Source organism: Camelus ferus, chromosome 3, assembly GCF_009834535.1.
Source record: "Camelus ferus isolate YT-003-E chromosome 3, BCGSAC_Cfer_1.0, whole genome shotgun sequence".
NCBI classification, from domain to species: domain Eukaryota; kingdom Metazoa; phylum Chordata; class Mammalia; order Artiodactyla; family Camelidae; genus Camelus; species Camelus ferus.
Window position 1 is genome coordinate 5388965 of NC_045698.1, and position 19394 is coordinate 5408358.

Sequence of the window (19394 nt, forward strand, 5' to 3'; positions counted from 1 at the left end):
CCGGGGGTTGTGACATTTTTGATAAATTCTTTACTAGTAAATAAAGAAATCTATACAGTTATTTGGTTTTTAAATCAGCATTTTGCAGTGTTTTATGAATGGTAAAATGGGTATCTGGTATCATTCCTGGCATCTGAGAGGAAACGTTCTCAAGGACATACAAAATAAATGGCTTTTTCTTTACCTAAGTAAAGTACTGTAGGTATTTGACAAGAACTCTTGTCAAAGGAAACAAACAGAAGGGAGGAGGCTAACAAAAGCAATCACGGAAACGATACAGGGACGTTTCCCTTTTTAGACCTTGAGTTTGGATGGTTAGCCCCGTGCAGAAAAGCCAGCCTAGTTTCACAGATGAGATAAATTTCTTTTGTAAAGGGAACCTGGGCCCAGTGGTTTCTCCGGTTTACCTGTACTGAACACTTTTCTGACCCTCAGCCACGATACAGAAAGTGACTGCTCCTCAGTCACCTGAACAGTTTGTGCTGACGCTTCTCCAGGAAAGAGAGAGACAGAGAGAAACGGAAACAGACAGACAGACAGAGGAGGAGAGCGAGGGAGAGAGAGAAACAGAAAAAGAGAGGCTGAGTTTTTCCCACCTTGCGGACTGGCCGCACTTTCCTTCTGGCTGCTGATATTGGTGGCCATTATATGAGAACGAATCACCTTTATTTTCTCAGGATTACTCCTTTTTAAAGAAAAACATCAGGACCCCCTTTCTAAGAGTCCTGAGAGCATCCATCCCCTCCAAACGTGATCCCTCGAGGTCCTGGGCTGCCAAGCACTCACGTGCAACAGACACAGATGTTGGTGTCTGTTAGTGCACTTTGCCCACAGAATGAACTTATTTTCTTAAAATGAAAACCTCATACAACTGCACTGACTCATTCCACGTCTGAGCCTAGTTGGTGAAGATGCTGCAGAGACGCCACGTGAAGACTCCGATGTCACAGTGGAGGGTCGAGGGTCTGAGTGCGGTGACGTCAGCCTCACACGTAATTCTAACCGAAGCTCCCTGCCCTGTGCTGTGTGCATTTTAAAACTGATGTTTGACAGAGGTGCTTCTGTTTTCTTCCGCATCCATCCTGTAGGTCTGGAATTCACTATGACGTGCAGAGCATAGCAGTGTGATTTACTTACTCAACAGAGACTCTCAAAGCCTCCGAGAGGAGCTGGGAGGGGAGGGCTTAGCTCAGGGGTAGCGTGCGTGCTTAGCTTCGTGGTTTCAAGCCCCAGCCCCTCCATTAAATAAGTAGATAAATAGATACCTCCCCTCCAAAGGAAAAAAGAAAAGAAAAAAGAAGAGATGAAGGGGTCAGCACCGCTAACAGAGACGCTGGGTTGCCCACACAACCCTGTTTACTGCGCCGAAGGAACGCCTGGTCGTTAGTGAACGTAACACCCATCTCCTGTCTCTTTAGTCTCTTTTGCACGAATTCATTGAGAAAAACACTTTCTTTGCAGTTTTTCCTGAGTGATTCGGAGTCAGAGGAAACGACTCTTCCAATGGCCAACGCGTCAAACACAAGTCTTTCTGCTTTAAATAATCAGGCAGCGACTCTGCGTGCACAAAATTTGTTTTTCCTGCCGGTAAGAACGCTTCGCTCATTGCTGCTCTTGTTGTCTCCTGTGTGCTGTTCCCTGCGGGGTGGCATGGCTCCACCTCCTCGTCTGGGACAGACTTTACTTTTCGTCTTTGGTTTCAATACCTGAGTTTGTCCTGACCAGGGGAAAACTGCCAGTGTTCAGCAGAGAAGTCCCAGCCACGGGCACCCATCAGGTCTCATGTGCAAACCGGCAGTGGCACTTTGAGGCCCTCATGGGTGACTCGTGTTTCTCCCCTGAATGCTGCATTTTATAGCCTGTGTCCCAGCACGTAGCATTCGACTGTACGTCACTGACTTTCGGGGTCTGTCACTTACAGGTTGTGCTAATTATCCTGGTGAATTAGAGTCAGCTTCCTGGCTCTGTGGTGACGAGGCCCACGGCTCACATTTCTCTCTTTCCTTTGGTTGCAGATGTGTCAAGTGATTATATCCTCAAATAATCCTTGCTAACTGGCCCGTTTTAACTGATGTCCAAGAAAAGGGCCTCGACTGAAATTTCAAAACTTACTAACACATTAGTCATTTAAGTGAAAAGAGTTAAATCAGTTATTTGCTGCTTAATAACTTCTTTCTTCCCATGAATTTTCATGTGCAAAAAAAAATAACTTTGTGGGGGAGGATATAGCTCACTGGTAGAGTGTGTGCTTAGCGTGCACGAGGTCCTGGGTTCAATCCCCAGCACTTCCATTAGAAAAATAAAAACAAAAATTTGATACCTTCCTTTTCATTTTCTGAATAATCATCTAAAGTAGCATAAATTCTTCCCACTTGGCTTGTCTCACATAATCAGTTTCAAGAGTGCTAAATGAGCTCTTCTGGGCACTGAAATTGATCATTCAATATGTGTATTTTTTCATCTTTCTCCCAATTTTTTAAACTCCATGAGCTATGATGATTAAGGAGATCTCCTTTCTTCATTCTTCTTTCGTTGGTTTGTCCCTTTGATATTAGGCTTTGATCCTAAGCCAGGCTTGTTTCTGAGGCCAGAGAGCAGCGTCCACATGGTGTCCCCAGAGGCTCAGGATGAGAGGACAGCATCAGTTTTGTGCCTTGTCCACGGGGTCCTGGCCTTCGTTTGGGGCAGGACTGTGAACCCCAGTGAGCACTGGGGATTGCCTTCTCTGTGTCAGTTATGTGAACAGTGAGAGATGGGATTCCTGGGGAGGGTTTACTGGCTGTGATCTCAGTGTGGGCAGTTCGGAGCCCCTTTCTCTAGGGGATGATGTAAACTGCCTGGCTTTTCCTCCTTGGATGGAGGCCCCAGCACACAGTCCATCGGCAGTGGAGGGGCCGTGCCTGCGAGCCATCCCCACGCCGCATCCCCCCGACTCTTGGACGGTTTACAGTGAAGATGCTTTTTCACAGGAAAGAAAAGCATAGCTGGCAAATCATTTTTCTGTAATCTCTCCATCCAGAGTTTGAGTTGAACGGCTCACCATCCTTGGCACCCCGAAAGGCAGGAAAGTCATCATCATGAATTTCATTTAAGAAAGTCTGTGTGATATCTTATTTTCAAAGAAACAAATCATTAGAAACCCAAGATAGTGAAAGGGCACCTTTCGTCAACCAGAACAGATTCCGAAAAAAACACACAGTAGACTGTAAAATCTAGGTCAGACTTAGTCAGCAGGGCTACTGTTGTTCCAATAATAAATCCTCAGAAAGAGGATTATGGTGAGCTTTGCCAAGGAGGCCCTGCGTCCTCACATACTGTCTGTGCAGAAATGGCATTATTAACTTGCAAGGTTAGGGATCCCCGAGGAGCTTCGAAACAGCCTGGCTTCCGTCTAAATGGATGGAAAGGAACGCCGGGAAAGCCGTTTTGCGGATACGCATGATGCCTCAGTTACTCCTCCCAAAGCCCGCCTTCCGTGATGTCCGAGGTTGATTGACAGCGGGTGGAAGGCGTGTCCACATTCACTGCGGCAGGAGATGAGAAGTGGTGCCGCTCTTCCTGGTGGTCATTTGTGATAGTCAAAAAGCGTAGAAACAGGCATACTTTTTACCCTGCAACACAACTCTTAGAAATTAATTTTAAAGGTGCGAAGATTTAGCTACAGGAGTGTTCATCAGAGTGTTTATATAACAACAAAAACAATGGAAGGAAGCAAACAACCTAAAAGTTAGAATAAATTTAATTGTTTAAATTTTGTTATGAACATACGATTTAATTATATCCCGCCACTATAGAAGATGCTGTAGAAAAGTATTTAAGGACATGGAAATATATACCTGTAAGTTATTAATTGAAAAGTGTCATTGAAAATCATTCCAAACAACACATTCCTAATTTCCTAAAATAATAATACCAATAATAAGTAGCAATGACACCCGAAAAGCTGGAAGGACAGACAAAAAAATTAATCATAGCTCAGGTTGGATGTTCGTGATTGCAGGAGACCCTTACTTTTTATATCGGTCCTTTGTACATTAATATTTAACATCAGATACTTCTGTAGCAGAAGAAAAAGTCACTTAAAAATGTCAGAAAACAGAATCAGCCAGAAAGAATCTTTGCCATGTTGTCAGTCCACACTATATAAGGCATTTATATCGTTTCATCCACAGATCTATACTGTAAGTTAGATATTGGGAGTTCCGGTTTTTCCAGGCGAGGAAACGGAGGCCAAAAGATGCTTTAGTAAATTACAAAGATGACAGTGGCTGTTCCCTTGGTATGAAAATGCAGGCTGATTTCACTGAATGTGTGAAAAGTGTTCATGACAATAGGAACCAATTTTAACTTAATAGTAACTAATGTTAATAGTAAATAGTAACTAAGACAAAATTAACTCATAATTATATTAACTGTAACAAACCTATATAAAAATAAGAGTACAAATGATTATGTCCTAGCAGAAGTCAGTTCAGGCGCCTACAGCCAGAATCTTGACAACCAGTGATCTCCGCGCTGGGCTGCCTTGAGTGGTAGAGAGGTGTTCTTTGGGGCTCCCTCTGAAGATACCAGCAGGATCCTAACCTACCTTTAATGAATTCCCGCAGTACCTTGTGCGTGGCCCCCAAGTGTCCTAGAAAGGGTATTTAATAGGAAAGGTCCAGGAGGGGCTTCAGGATGATGGTACAGAGGGTGCCGAGCTCACTCCCTCCCACAGATACATCAATACAAGATGCGCTGAAAGGCTGTTTCCTGTCGACGCATGTTTCTGGGTAGATGTCCCTGAAATGTGAAAGCGTTTTAAAAGCCTGAGAATGAAGGTGAACTCCTAGGCATATATTACAGGTGTTGGCGCATATTTAAACCTAGAGCTGTTACCGAAAACCTTTACAACCCTACCGCCCTCAGTCCCCCAAATGCACACGCTGCTACACACACTTGTGTAAGGGGCTCCTCAGTCTGCTCACTCAGTTAGGCTGAACTGTTGGAAACTTTCATCATCAGAAAGGTTTTCAGCATAATTTTAGCAGCAGAATCCTTTTTAAAACCAACTCTTACAAAGAGCCCCAGTTTCAGAATGTATACAGCTTCCCAGGGGCCAGATGCTGTTCTGTGCTCTGTATTATCTCATTTAATCCTCACAAGAATTCTTCAAAGTGGGTATTCGCCTCATCCCACAGACATGCCTTTCATTATTTGTGCAAATAAGCTGCTTTGTTGTTGAAGGGGAGACGCTGAGTCGGAGCTTCCTTCGCTGCCTGTTCCCAAGGCGATTTCACGGCTTTTCAAGAGCTGTTTGTAATCCGCCGCCTGCTGCCTCATAGAGCAGGTTACAAACCCAGGCTTGGCAAACTCTCGGTGGGGACTGATACTTTGAAAAATATGATGGTGGATTAGCCCAAAAATGAGCTAAAGAAAGAAGGCATACAAAGCTGCAGCCCGTGTTTTATTAGATTCACCAGAAAGGAGCCCACCGCATCAGGCTGTAAGGCTCCGCAGACCCTGGGCGGAGGGCCCCTGGGGGGGCGCGCGGGGCTCCCTGGGCTGCTCTCAGAGGCCGCCCCAGCCCTGGTGCCCCGTGGGTCACTGAGCCTCACACCTGCCCTCAGAAGGTGATCCTCGGTCATTAAGTATTTCCGTGATTGAGGAATTAACATAGTAGTGGCAGAAGTCCCCCGTAAATGAGGGCTGGTCTCCAAGCACAGGCTGCCTCTCTCCCACCTTCTGCGTTAGTGAGACTGAGTTAGTGGTGCCCCTCCAGTGTCTCCCAGGCCACCCGTTCTGGCATTCCTCTCTGTCAGCCTAACAGCCCCAGCAGGACACACTTCCTCTCTTCCTCTCCCTGTTCTCTGTTGTGGGGGGTTGGTGGTCTGAATAGTGGAGAACTGACGTCAGGTAATTGTGGCCGAAGAGGTTGCGCTTACAAACCCTTGGCATCCCCTAAAATGCCACCACCTGTCAGGCTCCCCGGCCGAGGCACGCCTCACTTCTCAAAGACTGCCCCAGCTGCTGTGGGACCCAGGGGAACTGCTGGTCCTCCTTCTGAAGGTGAAGTGCCAGCTCGGAGTCCTCACTGGCAAGCTCTGGTTAATTCTTGCCTGGGTGCCTCCCGCAGGGAAGGAAGGGCACTGTGGGACCACTGCAGCTCGTTTTCTGACTTTTTCTTCCCCAAGAACAGGACTGATGAACTGATACCAGTAGCCTTTCCCAGGGCTGACTGTGGATGACCCTAGCTGGGGAAATAAAATTAAGAGATAGAATGACAAAAATAAGCAGTTTTTACAAAGCTTATTGCATATAATGAAACTAAAATGGAGTAGTTTACACACTGGGCTATTTTTAAAAGGCAAGATACTAACTATTATACATAAAATAGATAAACAACAAGGTCCTACTGCAGAGCACAGGCAGCTGTAGTCAGTATCTTGTAATAGCCTATAATGAAGAAAAATATGAAAAGGAATATATATATATATGTATATGTATAACTGAATCACTGTGCTGCATACCAGAAATTAATACACTGTAAAACTGACTATACTTCAATTTTAAAAAAAGAAAAAAATCAGTCAGATCTATGTTTTATTAAAGTGATGAAACTTTACTGAGTGCTAATCCTGCTGCGGCAGTGCTAAGATAGTAGCCAACCCTTGTTATTAAAAACACCAGGATAAAAAAAATAAAATATTTTTTTAATTAAAAAAATTAAATTAAAAAGAAACCAGCACAGAACAAGCAAAGGCTTTGTGAGAATGATACCTCTTTCCACTCAGCGAGCCCCTCCGGGCCCGCGGGGCGGTGGGCTCCCAGCCTCACTTGCTCAGTGAGCAATAGGAGGACGTTACTGGGATTTTACAGATGACGACATTGTGGCTCCCCTGGTAAGCGACTGGAGCAGGACTGAATCCAGGGCTGTCCTGTCTTGACTATGTTCTTTGTAGTAAATAGACAGAAAAGCGCTGATACGGGGCGGGCCTGCGGGCTGCTTCCAATGGCCCATAAAAGGCGGCCCGCGCCGGCTTCTTCGTCACACTTGGTCCTGGGATTTCACTGAGTGCCTGTTCACTTCCAGGGCGGTCAAGACTGACCCTGGCCAAAGCTTTTAGCTTTTAAAATCCTTTCTGTTCTGGATAGTCCCTCTGACACACAATTTCCCTTTTAACCAAGTGCCTAGGATTTCTTACACTTTTAACAGAACTACCTATAATAATTTGTATCCTCCTAATGAATTAGATAATTGAAAGGTCACAGAATATTCTGTCTTGTAATTTTGTTTTAATCTGTAAATGTGCATGGTTTTCATCTCCACAAAGCAAGTTGTTTTCATCTTTGTTGACATTTGCCTTTAACATGTCTTCAATACAGATTTCTAAAAACTATTTCTGAAAAGTATTTGACAATACGCATGATAATTTGTATTAAACGTGCTGTGGTGGGTGAGACACCATGTAATGAGTAATTCTTGTCTCAATCAAATGGGTTTAGTCATTTATCACTGGATCCAAAAGCAGAAAAAGGCATCTGCTTTCACAGTCAGTTTACGAGTTGAGCAGGAGAGCTTGGAGGTGGTCCCCATGTTTACTTCGCATGCATTCCCAGGAAGGAGAGATCCTAAGTTCTCATGCGACCTTGTCCCTGTCCCAGTACTTTATATACAGCTGCATCCTGGGGTTGATCTCCTGTTCGGTTTTCCTGCGCGTGAACTACGAGCTGAAGATGCTGATCATGATGGTGGCGCTGGTGGGCTACAACACCATCTTCCTGCACACTCACGCCCACCTCCTGGACGACTACAGCCAGGTCCTGTTTGAGAGGTAACCTGCTTCCTCTTGCCTTCTCTTTCCTTTGTTCTTTCATGGGATGTTGATAACGTGAGTGTGTGTGGAGTAAATGCAAATTAGCACAGCCCTCGGGATTCGTTGTGTGAGTTCTGAAGTGATGATTCAGGAAGATGATGTGTGTTTTTATGATAGATTACGTAGATAGGTATTATAGTCTATAACTAGAAGATATGAAATAGTTTAGAGAGACGATGTTAATAATCCGTACTGTGTTGATAAGAAGAATCTTTTTGCTCACCTTCAGCATTATTCATATTTTGGACTGAATAATTTCCAGGGGATTGGGGGTGCAGGTTTGTCCTGTGCATTGAAGGTTATATAGCAGCCTCCCTGGCCTCTGAGCAGAAGATGCCAGACACAGTCCCCCCACCCCTAGTCATGACAACCAAAAATGCCTCCAGACTTTGAAGAATATGCCCTGTCAGGCAGTGTGGCCCCCTCGTTCAGAAAAGCTGAATCCATAAACACAAAAATACAGGGAAAATGAGTAGTTCCATTCACAAGTTATAGTGCGAATTTCTTACTGAAGATTTCCTAGAACATCCTTGTGTGGAGGGAGTTCTGTCAACTGTGGCAATTCTCTGTTCTATGAAGAAACTGACTTTCAGGAAAGGATGTGACTGTGTTTACTCTGCCAGCCTTAGGACTGGGTGTTTCAAGAGTGAGAGTCTACTTACTTGGGTTTATGAAAAGTTTCCTGTGATCAAATTGCATCTCTAAGCTTATTGTGAATATTTGTTCCCTGCCTGAGGAAAAAAAAAAATGTTTTAATCAGAATATTCTCCATTTCACATCTTAACAGCAAAACCACATTTTGTATCAAATGTTAGGTTTATTTCTGGACCCACCAGGCTTCAGACTTTTTTATACTTTATTATACTTTGCATAATCCTCCATAATACTTCTATATTTCTTTTAACATAAAGTAAATGCCTTAAATATTTGCATAGATCTGTTGCTCCGAAAAGATTGTTTGTGCTGACAACGCATGGCCACTTCTCCACTGGAGGGGGCCAGTATCAGGAAGGTGTGCGCCTTACCATGTAAACATTTCTTACCAATAAAAATACTTTTAGAAACACAATTGCAATGCATTCTCTTCACCTAATTTAATTTTCATCGTTCGCCACACCATGAAACCCTCCTAATCTGTAGTCAAGCTCAGGGTAGTGGAGTTGCAAAAATACATAATTGCATTAAGGAAACTTTATGATTCCTTAGCCAAGATGAGAATGCAATCAGAAGTTAATTTTCCAATAAATTCTCAAAATCGCCAGCCAAACATGCTTTAATATTTCTCGACTGTATCCAGAAAGCCTGGATCGAATCCCTAAGTAAATGCAGCATTATCGATCGTTATGCACAGCTGAGGACACTACTAAATTTCCCTTTATTAAATTTAAAGCTGCTGAGTATGGTACTCATCCAAAGCTGAATAAGAAACTAGATTAGCAAGTTCCTGATGGGGAGGGAATTACTCTGGGGATCCGAGAGAGACGCACCACCTCTGATTAGCACCGCGGCAGCGGTAAGGTAAGGATTTGGTTGAAGAAAAGGAGTCTGATTGTCAAGCCCTTTTGTTTCGTTCAAGATCTTTTTGTGTTTGCTCTCTTGGTTTTATCTTTATAATAACCTGAAAGCTAGGGAGGGCTGACATGAGAAGCCTCAGGGACCTGCCGTCACTTAGTAAGCCAGCATCCTCTCTAGGATGGGTGTTCCTGTCTGTCTAATCTTGGCCGTAAGGTTCTGGCACTTTCTGATTCCTGTATGAGCTGCCACAATATTCCCAGAAGCACTCCTCTGCCAAAAGATGAAATTACTGACATAATAGCATAATACCTCAAAATTAACGGTCTTTCTGTAATATGCGTGTAAAACCCACCCCTAAAAGAGAGACCTCGAGAGCCAGAGCTTGGAATTCCAATTCCTCCAACCTCAGTGTGTGTTTGGCGCAGCCCTGTGACTCATTATCAATGTCATGCTTTCTTTCTCTTTTCTGAGATTCAGGAGACCCTACCCCTCATCAAAGAACTGATGGAGGATTTTTCATCCTTTATCTGCTTTGTTGATGCAGTTCTTTCAGATACGAAACTAGAATCCTGAATCAATCAGTCAGTCAGTCAAGCTGGTCTGAGATGGTGCTTTGAGACTGGGCATCCTTCAGTCCCAAGGCCAGGGGTGCCCCTCACGGAGGGAGAGAGCCGGCTTAATGCAGTGCGGGCAGCACTTCCTGTTCTGATCGAGCTGGTCCTGTGTCACTGAAGTCACGTTCTTGGTCCCATCCCTTTTCTGACCTATTTCTGCTCACTGTGTCCTTGCCTCCTTTTCACTCCTGGTTTCCTATCCTTGCTCTGGTCCTCCTTCTGGGATCATGCGTGGCTGTGGCAGTCAGTGTCCTTGCTGCCCACCTCGGCCTCTGGACTGACCCCACATGGCCACCGAGCTGTCATCTCTGGGTGTGTATGAGGACTGAGCAGCCCTCCCTGCCGGAAAAGTGGAGAGCGCCCCTCTGGATGAATTGTCTCAGGTGTCTGCGGTCTGCTCACCTCTTTCTTGTGGTCCACACACTGAGGAGCTTATTAGACACTCTCAAATCAAGGCAAGATCAGGTCTGAACCAAGCACCACCCGGCACCCACAGCGCCCACAGCTGTGCCTGGCATCCGGTGAGCAGGCTGAAAAAGCATCTGTTGAATGAATGAATAAGAGGCGGGCGTGTGGTCCTGAATTACCATTAGAGCCTAAATGCCGGACAGAAAAATGTCTCGCCTCACCTGCTTCCCCGAAGCCAGAGGCTCCTTGAAGATGTGACTTTTCAGAATCGACATCAGTTTTGCTTAAACCTTTAAACTTCAAGAGGAAGCTTGGAGAGGGCATGCCTGTTTATAGGGTGGTGCTGGGCCATCTTATGAACACACAGTTTGGACAGTGGTGTTGTCCTGTGAGTTCACCATGTTTCGGGGGCCTTTTCTGAGCCAGATTTGACATCAAAAATGGACAACCCAACAGGGAATTTGTTGCTGACTCTGTACAGAAAACAGGAGGAGAAGGCATAGAGAAACTCCAAACCAGTGAGTAATTCAGAACATAATATCAAAGATATTCTTAGAGATTCACGAATGAAGAAAGCCAATTTTTCAGGAGAACGAAAGACTACCTTGAGGAAGTGTGTCATTAAAATATCCATTAGAATGGAGGCCAGTGATGTCCTGGTCCTTCACTTCACCTGCCATCATGTGATTCTGATCAGTACCTCATGGTGAAGGAAGCTCAGAAGTGTCTGGTATTTAGAAAGTCCGAAAAAATATGTTTCTTAATTCTTTGGCATTTACAAGAGTCCTCCATCTTGTCTGTGGTACAAGATGTTTTGCTGAATCAGTCAACAGCAATTCTGGCGCTTTTCCATGACATGGTCTCCCAAAGCCCTCAGCCGGCACCGCTGAGGTTGCCAAATGTCCTACTCGGTGATGGTGATGGTGATGACCACTGATATTGCTGGAAGCTGTTTTCGTTTTGAAGACACTTTTCCCTTCCCATGACAAAAGCTTGCTCTGGAGTCTGTGAGGCATTGTCAGATTTTTCCTGTGAGGTTTTTTTTTTTTTTCTTGCAGAACTGAAAAGTCTCAATGGATGAGAATTATCATTCCCCATTATGTTAATCCCTGAGTGCTAGAAATATGTCTTCTGTTCTGAAGAGGTGTGGGGGATGGAGATTGGAGGCAGAGGGGCAACAAGGAGTCCAGCCTATTAGCCAGCTCTGTGTGGACACTTAGCCTAATGAAATGAATACTTTGTGGGTAGAATATAAATAAGATGCATAAGTAAGCAGCAGTGATATCCAGGACCCAGTGTCATCCAGAAGCTCTGGATTGTCGCTGGTAGAAATGTCTGCGTACGTTTAACTTCCTGAACTTAGCAACAGCTCCAAATCAAGGATAATGATGGAAATGCTCAAAAGAACAAGTGTCACTGGGAGCCACGAGTTAAGCTGCTTCAGTGTGGAATTGTTCTGCCTTCTCTGTTTTTCCGGTGTCTCATGGAAAACCCCCAGGCTAGACTTCGATATGTTGTAATATTTTGACAGTGTCCCAGTTAGAGATCAGCTGGCGCTGAGCTCACCAGAAAGCCTGGAGGAAGATCTGCAGCAGTGATTATGCTCCGCGGAGAGGCAGGAGCAGTGCACGTCCACCCTGGGGCAGGTGGTCCCAAGGTGTTCCAAAACACCTGACATTTCTTTAAAGTCTCCTCTTTTAAATGAAGAAGAAATTTATTCCAGATTTGAATTCAAGCCCATCATCTATCCAAAATAATACTGAAAAGATTGGAAATTACTTTCAAATGTAATATCCCAGTTTCTCTTCGTCTTCCTCATGCCCCCACCCAGTGCCAGCCCCAGCAAGTAAGGAACACACGTGTCTGCTTCTCTGTGGCTGACACCACTCGCAGGGAGCTGGGAGGCAGAGGAAGGAGGCGGGTGGTCTGAGCCACCTAATTTAACAAAAACTCAAGTTGCCTTAGGGCTACTCAAATTCTACCAAGCTTTCTTTTCTTCCTTTAAAAGCAACTGAGATGGGGTATAGCTCAATACTATTTATTAGATAGATAGATAGATAGATAGATAGATACATACATACATACATACATACATACATACATACATGGCAACCATTAGTGACCTACTTTTTAATCTAACCTAAAAAAGAAAATGCCCTGTGGTTTGAACTCATCGCAGGAAGATACTCAATTTTTAGGCTGTTTTGTTTGTCTTGAGAATAAGGGAAGGAAAGAGATTTCACAGAGCCTGGGCCCATAGACTGGAAAGGATATTTACTTTTTATCATCTACTCTTCAATCTATGAGGCCAAAGCCCAGAGCACAGCCCCACAGTATCTGATTGCATGGAAGGACCAGTTCTTCCCACTTAAAACCTCTCTTCTCTACAGAGTGAAACCCTGACTGCGTTAATCAGGGCACATCGTTATCTTCATAGCAAAAGGCCATCACTACCTCTCCAGCCCCACTTTTATTATCTCTCCTGACCTGAAGCTGCCTCCAGGGCTCTTTTCTAAGCAAGAGCCTATCCTTTATTACATTAGTCATTTGCAGCCCCAGAATGTTTTGCTTGGCATTTGTGAATAACACTCTGAAAAGGCATGAGGTTTAGAGCCGTCTGTCCTTGGATGACATCGGTCCTCCTTCTCTGGAAGATTGCATAGGGTTCCGGTGCATCTGTGTCCAGCCAAGGGAGGAAAGAGTCCCTAGAAATGAAATCCCTTAGGTCTTAAACCAACACAGTGATTGGTGCATTCATCCATTTGTTTTTACAATGCACTTTCATTGAACACCCTGTGTATCCCAGGCCTGACTGCTGGAGTCGAAGCACGTAGAGATGAATAAAATATAGTTTCTGCTCTCAAGAACTTACAGAATCTCTCTGTTAGACAGTTGTGTCTCACCAGAGGCCAAAAGGAGACTTGGAGGTTGACTTCCTACAGTGCACCTAGGAACCTGTTGTCTGGGAGCTAGTGACCCAGGGTTGACTCCTGGGTTAGAAACACCTTGAAGAACTGTGGAGACCCCAAAGGGTGGGGGAGGAGTGATGTCACACCATGGCACAATAAGACATCACTCATTTTTGCCCCCAACAATAATTTGTAATCTCTCCATGGACAAAAGTGCCTTTGTAGGAGCTGTGGGACCCAGCCCCGTGCTGGATCCAGAAGGAGTCCTGCCCACCCTTGTGTTGGGTAGCAGCATACAGACCTTGACCCTGGCTATGGACCCTGAAGGAGCATGTGATTCACTCCAGCCTCTCTCAGCCATGGAGCCCCTGGAAAAGTGACCCATGGATGAAAGAGCCTTTGTAGAAGCCCAGGTTTCCAGAGGAGGAGGCCCAGCACACCACTGGGGCAGAAGAGGCTGGACTCGCTGAAGTGGGTAAGAGAAACGGTATGACTCTGTCCACATCACCCCTCTCCCAAGATGGCACAGCTTAAGACCAAGAGAGACGTTCTGAGTCCTTGACTTCTCCTGCAAGGGAAAACGGGAGCATGTGGGTGAGCCCCTGGCTTCCCTGGCTCTTTCCCGGCAAGAGGCCCATGTCTCTCTTGCCCCATCCAGAGTGAGTCCCAAGCTGCATGACTGGGGTTAGGAAGAAGCTGGGGGAGTGGCCGATAGGACTCTCAGGGCACTAAGGGGACACCCTGCTAACTACACTGGAGCCTTTATCAAGAAGCCCATCCACAAGCCTCTGGGAACACCTCACCCACAGATTCCCCCAGCTGGCCCAGAGGCACCTACATCGCTCCACGTGCCTCACCCACACCCCTGCCCCGCAGTCAGCTCCCTGCACATATCCCCTCCTGATGGCAGCGTCGAGAGCGAGTTTTGGCACACAGCGACTGAGCACGCACAGAAGGCTGGCCCAAATATGAGGGCCATGGAGAGACCACAGACTTGAACTTTAGTAAATTCTGCTTGGAAGAGAAATGGGAGACTGTCTTCAGTTGGACTGGTGCATTGCGAGATGGAGAGAAGGCATACAAGCTTAAAGCTCCTCCACGAGAGGGAGCAAGAAAGGTGGAGTGATGTACCCAGAGAAAGTACAGAAAGCCTCAAAGCACTAGCAGGGTGGAAGGAAGGTATTTAAGCCCTGAGACAGTTAGTAAAGGCTGCAGGAAGTGACTGCTGCTTCAAGTGTGAAGATAACAGTGCAAAACTTGAAGGAACATAAAATCAAGGAAGAAAGGAACTAAAACACAGCTAGAAAACAATTCATAAGATGGCGTTAGTAAGTCCTTACCTATCAGTTTTACTCTTAAGTGTAAACGGATTGAATTCTTCCTTTAAAAGATGTAAAGTAGCTAGATGGTTTTAAGAAACAAAAAACAAAAAAACAAAAACAAGAGCCAACTATATGCTGTCTATAAGGATTCACTTCAGCTTTAAGGACATACGTAGACTCAAAGGAATGGAAAAAGATATTTCATGCAAGTAGAAACCAAAGGAGAGCAGAGCTAGCTATACTTACATAGATAAAATAGACTTTAATCCAAAAATGGTAATAAGGGACAAAAAAGGTCATTATGTAATGACAAAGGGGTCAATCCATCTAGAAGATATAAAAATCATAAATGTATACACATCCAACATCAGAGCACTGAAATATATTAAGCAAGTACTAACAGATTTGAAAAGAGAAGTGGATAGCAATGCAATAATGGTAGGGGGCATCAGCACACCATTCTCAGCAATGATTAGAACATCCAAACAGAAAGTCAAATAGGAAACATTGGACTTGAACTATATACGTTAGACCAAATGGTCCTGATAGACATGTATGGAACATTCCATCTAACAGTAACAGAATACACATTCTTCACAAGCACACACGAAACATTCTCCAGGATACATCACATGTTAGGTCATAAAACATGCCTTAGCAACATTGATTGAAATTATACCCTGTATCTTTTCCAATCACAAGGTATGAAACGAGAAGTCAATAACAAGAGGAAAACTAGAAATTTCACAAATACGTTGAAGTTAAAACACACACTCCTGAACAGTCAATAGGTCAAGAAGAAATCAAAAGGAAAAATAATGTAACTTGAAACAAATGAAAATGGAAAACAATGCACCAGAACTTATAGTGTGCTGCAAAAGCAGCTTCAAAAGGGAAATTTTAATTACAAATGCGTACATTAAGAAAAAAGAAAGATCTCAAATTGAAAACCTAACATTACACCTCAAGGAAATAAAGAAGAACCAACTAAGCCCAAAGTTCAGAAGGAAGAAAATAACTAAGATCAGACCAGAAATAAATAAAATAGAAACTAAACAAACCAATAGAAAAGATCAATGAAGCTAAGAACTGGTTTTGGGAAAGATAAACAAAATAAACAAACCTTTAGCTAGACTAAGGGGGAAAAAAGAGAGTAGCCATGAATAAAATTAGAAATGAAAGAAGAGACATTATAATTGATGCTACTCAAATACAAAGGGTCATAAGAGACTGCTGTGAATAATTATGCACCAACAAATTGGACAACCTAAGAGAAATGGATAAATTCTTAGGAACATACCACCTACCCAGGCTGACTCATGAAGAAATAGAAAATCTAAACAGACCAGTAATGAGAAATGAGATTGAATCAGTAACCAAAATTTCCAACAAAGAAAAGCTCAGGACCAGATGATTTCACTAGTGAATTCTACCAAACATTTAAAGAAGAATTAACACCAATCTTCCTTAAATTTATCAAAAACAATGAAGAGGAGGAAACACACCCAAACTCATTTTATGAGGCCAGCGTTACCATGGTATCAAAGCCAGATAAGGACACTACAAGGAAAGGAAAAAAAAAAGATTAGTATTCCCAATGAATATAGATGCAAAAATTCTTAACAAAATGTTAGCAAACCAAATTGAACAGCATATTAGAAGGATCACGCACCATGATTAAGTGGGATTTATCCCTGAGATACAAGGATGGTTCAACACATGCAAATTAGTAAATGTGATACACCACGTTAATAGAATGAAAGATAAAAATTATACGATCATCTATCTCAGTAGATACAGGAGAAGCATTTGGTGAAATACAACATCTTCTCATGATAACTCTCAACAGATTGGGTATAGAAGGAACATATCTCAACATGATAAAAGTGGCATATAACAAGCACATAGCTAATGTTGTACTCAATGGGGAAAGGTTGAAAGCTTTTCGTCTAAAATCAGGAACAAGAAAAGGGTGCTTCTCTTGCCATTTTTATTCTACATAGTACTGGAAGTCCTACCCAGAGCTATCAGGCAAGAAAAGAAATAAAAGATATCCAATCAGATAGGGAGATGTAAAATTGTCTTTGTTCACAGATGATATGATCTTATACATAGAAAACCCTATAGATGCCACCAAAAATACTCCTAGAACTAATAAAAAAAAATTCAACTCAGTTGCAAGATACAAAAAGAACATATAATCAGTTGTGTCTCTATGCACTAACAGTGAAATATCTGATAAGGAAATAAAACAATCCCATTCACAATGGCATCAAAAACAAGAAAATATTTAGGAATAAATTTAACCAAGGAGGTGAAAGATCTGTACATTGAAAACCATAAGACTTTGATGAAAGAAATTGAAGAAGACACAAACAAATGCAAAGATATCCCATGTTCATGGATCAGAAGATGTTGAACAAAAGGCACAAACTTTCAGTTAAAAAATGAGTAAGTTCTGGGGATCTAATACACAGTACAGTGATTCTAGTTAACAGTACTGTATTATGTACTTGAAAGTTGCTGAAAGAATAGATCTTAAATATTCTCACCACAAAAAGGAAATGGTAATTATGTGAGGTGATGAGGGTGTTCGCTAATGCTACAGTGATCATCTTTTCACTACATGTGTATCAGATCAAAACATTGTACCCCATAAACTTACACAGTGTTATATGTTAATAATATCTCAATAAAACCAGAAAGAAAATAACTTTGGAGTATGTCAAAAAACCACAACCTGTCCACACAGATCACTCCCACCCCTGACTTGGGGGTGACTTAGTTGGTCAAGAAAACATACTAATGTGCATTCTTAATCATTAAAGACGCATTTCCAGTCATTGGAAAGGACTGGTGTATTTTTAAATGACTGAGCTGTTTTAGAACTCTCCCTTCTGCTCATAGCTCAGGCAGTCATTGGAAACAAGCAGACCACCCATCAGAAAATAGGTTTGCTGCTGAATCTGAGCAGTAGGTACGGGAATTCTGGCTGAGCTGTCATCCCCGTGTTCATTGCCAGCCAGCATCACCTGGCTGGGTCCCACCCACTGTCTTGGCAACTCAGACAGAAGGAGAGTTTGGAAGCAGAGACCCGCAGGCTCCTCTATGTAGGGGAAGATACATTGACCGGGCAATCAGCTGTCTTTATTTCACCTTGTGCATTTTAACCCCTGCGTTTCCTTTCTGGAGCATTTTTGTTTGTTCTATTTTGGCCAGTGTCATCTTCTGACGTTGTAATTGAAGTCTCAGTCCTGGGCTGAGCAAAGTTCAGCGGATTCATCCTTACGGCATCATCACATTGGTCAAAACTTTAGCTTTTTGCATCACTTGACATGGAAGATGCTTGAGGATTCAGAGGACTCTTGTCAGCAAAGCCAGGCGTTCCCTAACTTACCAGTAGAACATGGCGAAGCCAGAAGTGAAAGGATCCATCAGCTGCAGAGCATGAGGGTCTCGTGGGAGGGAGGTAGCCGTAGCCCTGGTCTCTTTGTGGGACTTTTCTTTATGACCCTTGGACCTCAGAGGGTCAGGTGCCCAGAGGTCAGCCTACTTTTGATCCCAGTGAGGGACCTGGGAGGATCTGACTTTCCCTCAGTTTGTGAATTGTTACCAACACAACAGAAACTAGATTTCTTACCGTACTTTTCTTAATAAATAGAGGTGTCTTATCACCTAGAAAACACGTTTTGAAACGTAATTATGTTTGTGTCTACACACCTGGGCTGCATTCTCTCCCGAGAGTAATGAATAATATGTCACACTTAGCTCACGGAGCTGTTTGCTTTATATTAAAGACTGGCTCACCAAGAAATCCCGCATCTCTAACCCGATTTGTTTGGTTTCTTTGTTCCCTTGGACTCTCGAAACTTGAGGGCCAGAATGATTGCTCCGTTACAGCCTCGGGGTGAGGGCCAGCTGTAAGTTAGTGTGTGGCTACAGGCACATTTGGGTGTCTGTCTCCAGAGCCCAATTTTTAAGTATGAAAAGTAGAATATCAAGTCACATTTTGGCTCAAACTGTCAAGAATCCTAGCGTTAGAACCCTCCTCAGTTACATTACCTCTGTCTTCCGTACTTTGTAGCAGAGTGAGGCACAGCTCTGAGATGTGCAAGGCCAAAAAGGGTTTCACCCTTAACACTTGAGGGGGGCTCACACCAGCTCGCTGATGTTTTTATATAAATGGCCGATACAACCGATGCATGCATTGCATTGCCTAAAAGGAGACAGTTGATGTCCTAACCCCCAGTACCTGAGAATGTGACCTTATTTGGAAATAGGGTCACTGCACAGGTAATTAGTTAAGATGAGACCCTGCTGGAGTCAAGTGGGCCCCCTCCCAACACAACCAGCATCCTTATAAGAAGATGGCCATGTGGAGACAGTGACACCCGTGGAGAAGGCCACGTGATGATGAAGACAGACATTGAGTGATGCAGTGGCCAGCCAACCACCGAGGGCAGGACGAGGCTCAGAATGATTTTTCTGCAAGTTTCAGAGGGAGTGTAGCTCTACTGGAAACTGAGTCCAAACTTCCGGCCTCCAGAACTGGTAGATTTCTGTTGTTTTAGGCCACCCAGTTTGTGGCCCTTTGTTTCAGCAACTCTCGGAAACTCATACAATCAACACAATGGACCCAACTGTGCCAGGAAGACATCCTGGAGTTTTATTCTACCTGTTCCGATGGTCCCTCCACGCTGCACACTCCTCTTCCTCCCGTCCTCTCCTGCACTCACCCAAAGAGCAAGGCACCCAGGCATGGATCTGTAG

General features: G+C 43.8%; 1 protein-coding gene and 1 long non-coding RNA gene across 4 annotated transcripts in view; one reads left to right on the forward strand and one right to left on the reverse strand.

Moving 5' to 3' along the window:
- Positions 1-19394, forward strand: part of ADCY2 (adenylate cyclase 2) — a 379164-nt gene that overhangs the window by 319266 nt on the left and 40504 nt on the right. For all 3 annotated transcript variants that reach the window (XM_032469849.1, XM_032469844.1, XM_032469848.1), the window contains 2 exons: positions 1462-1587; positions 7645-7814. In XM_032469849.1, the coding sequence (XP_032325740.1) occupies positions 1462-1587; positions 7645-7814 (296 nt within the window). The remainder of the gene's footprint in view (positions 1-1461; positions 1588-7644; positions 7815-19394) is intronic.
- On the reverse strand, positions 1628-19086 carry LOC116660418. Its single transcript, XR_004315918.1, has 3 exons — positions 19008-19086; positions 13850-13859; positions 1628-1638 (listed from the first exon to the last, which is right to left on the reverse strand). It is a non-coding gene; the product is annotated as an uncharacterized LOC116660418 (long non-coding RNA).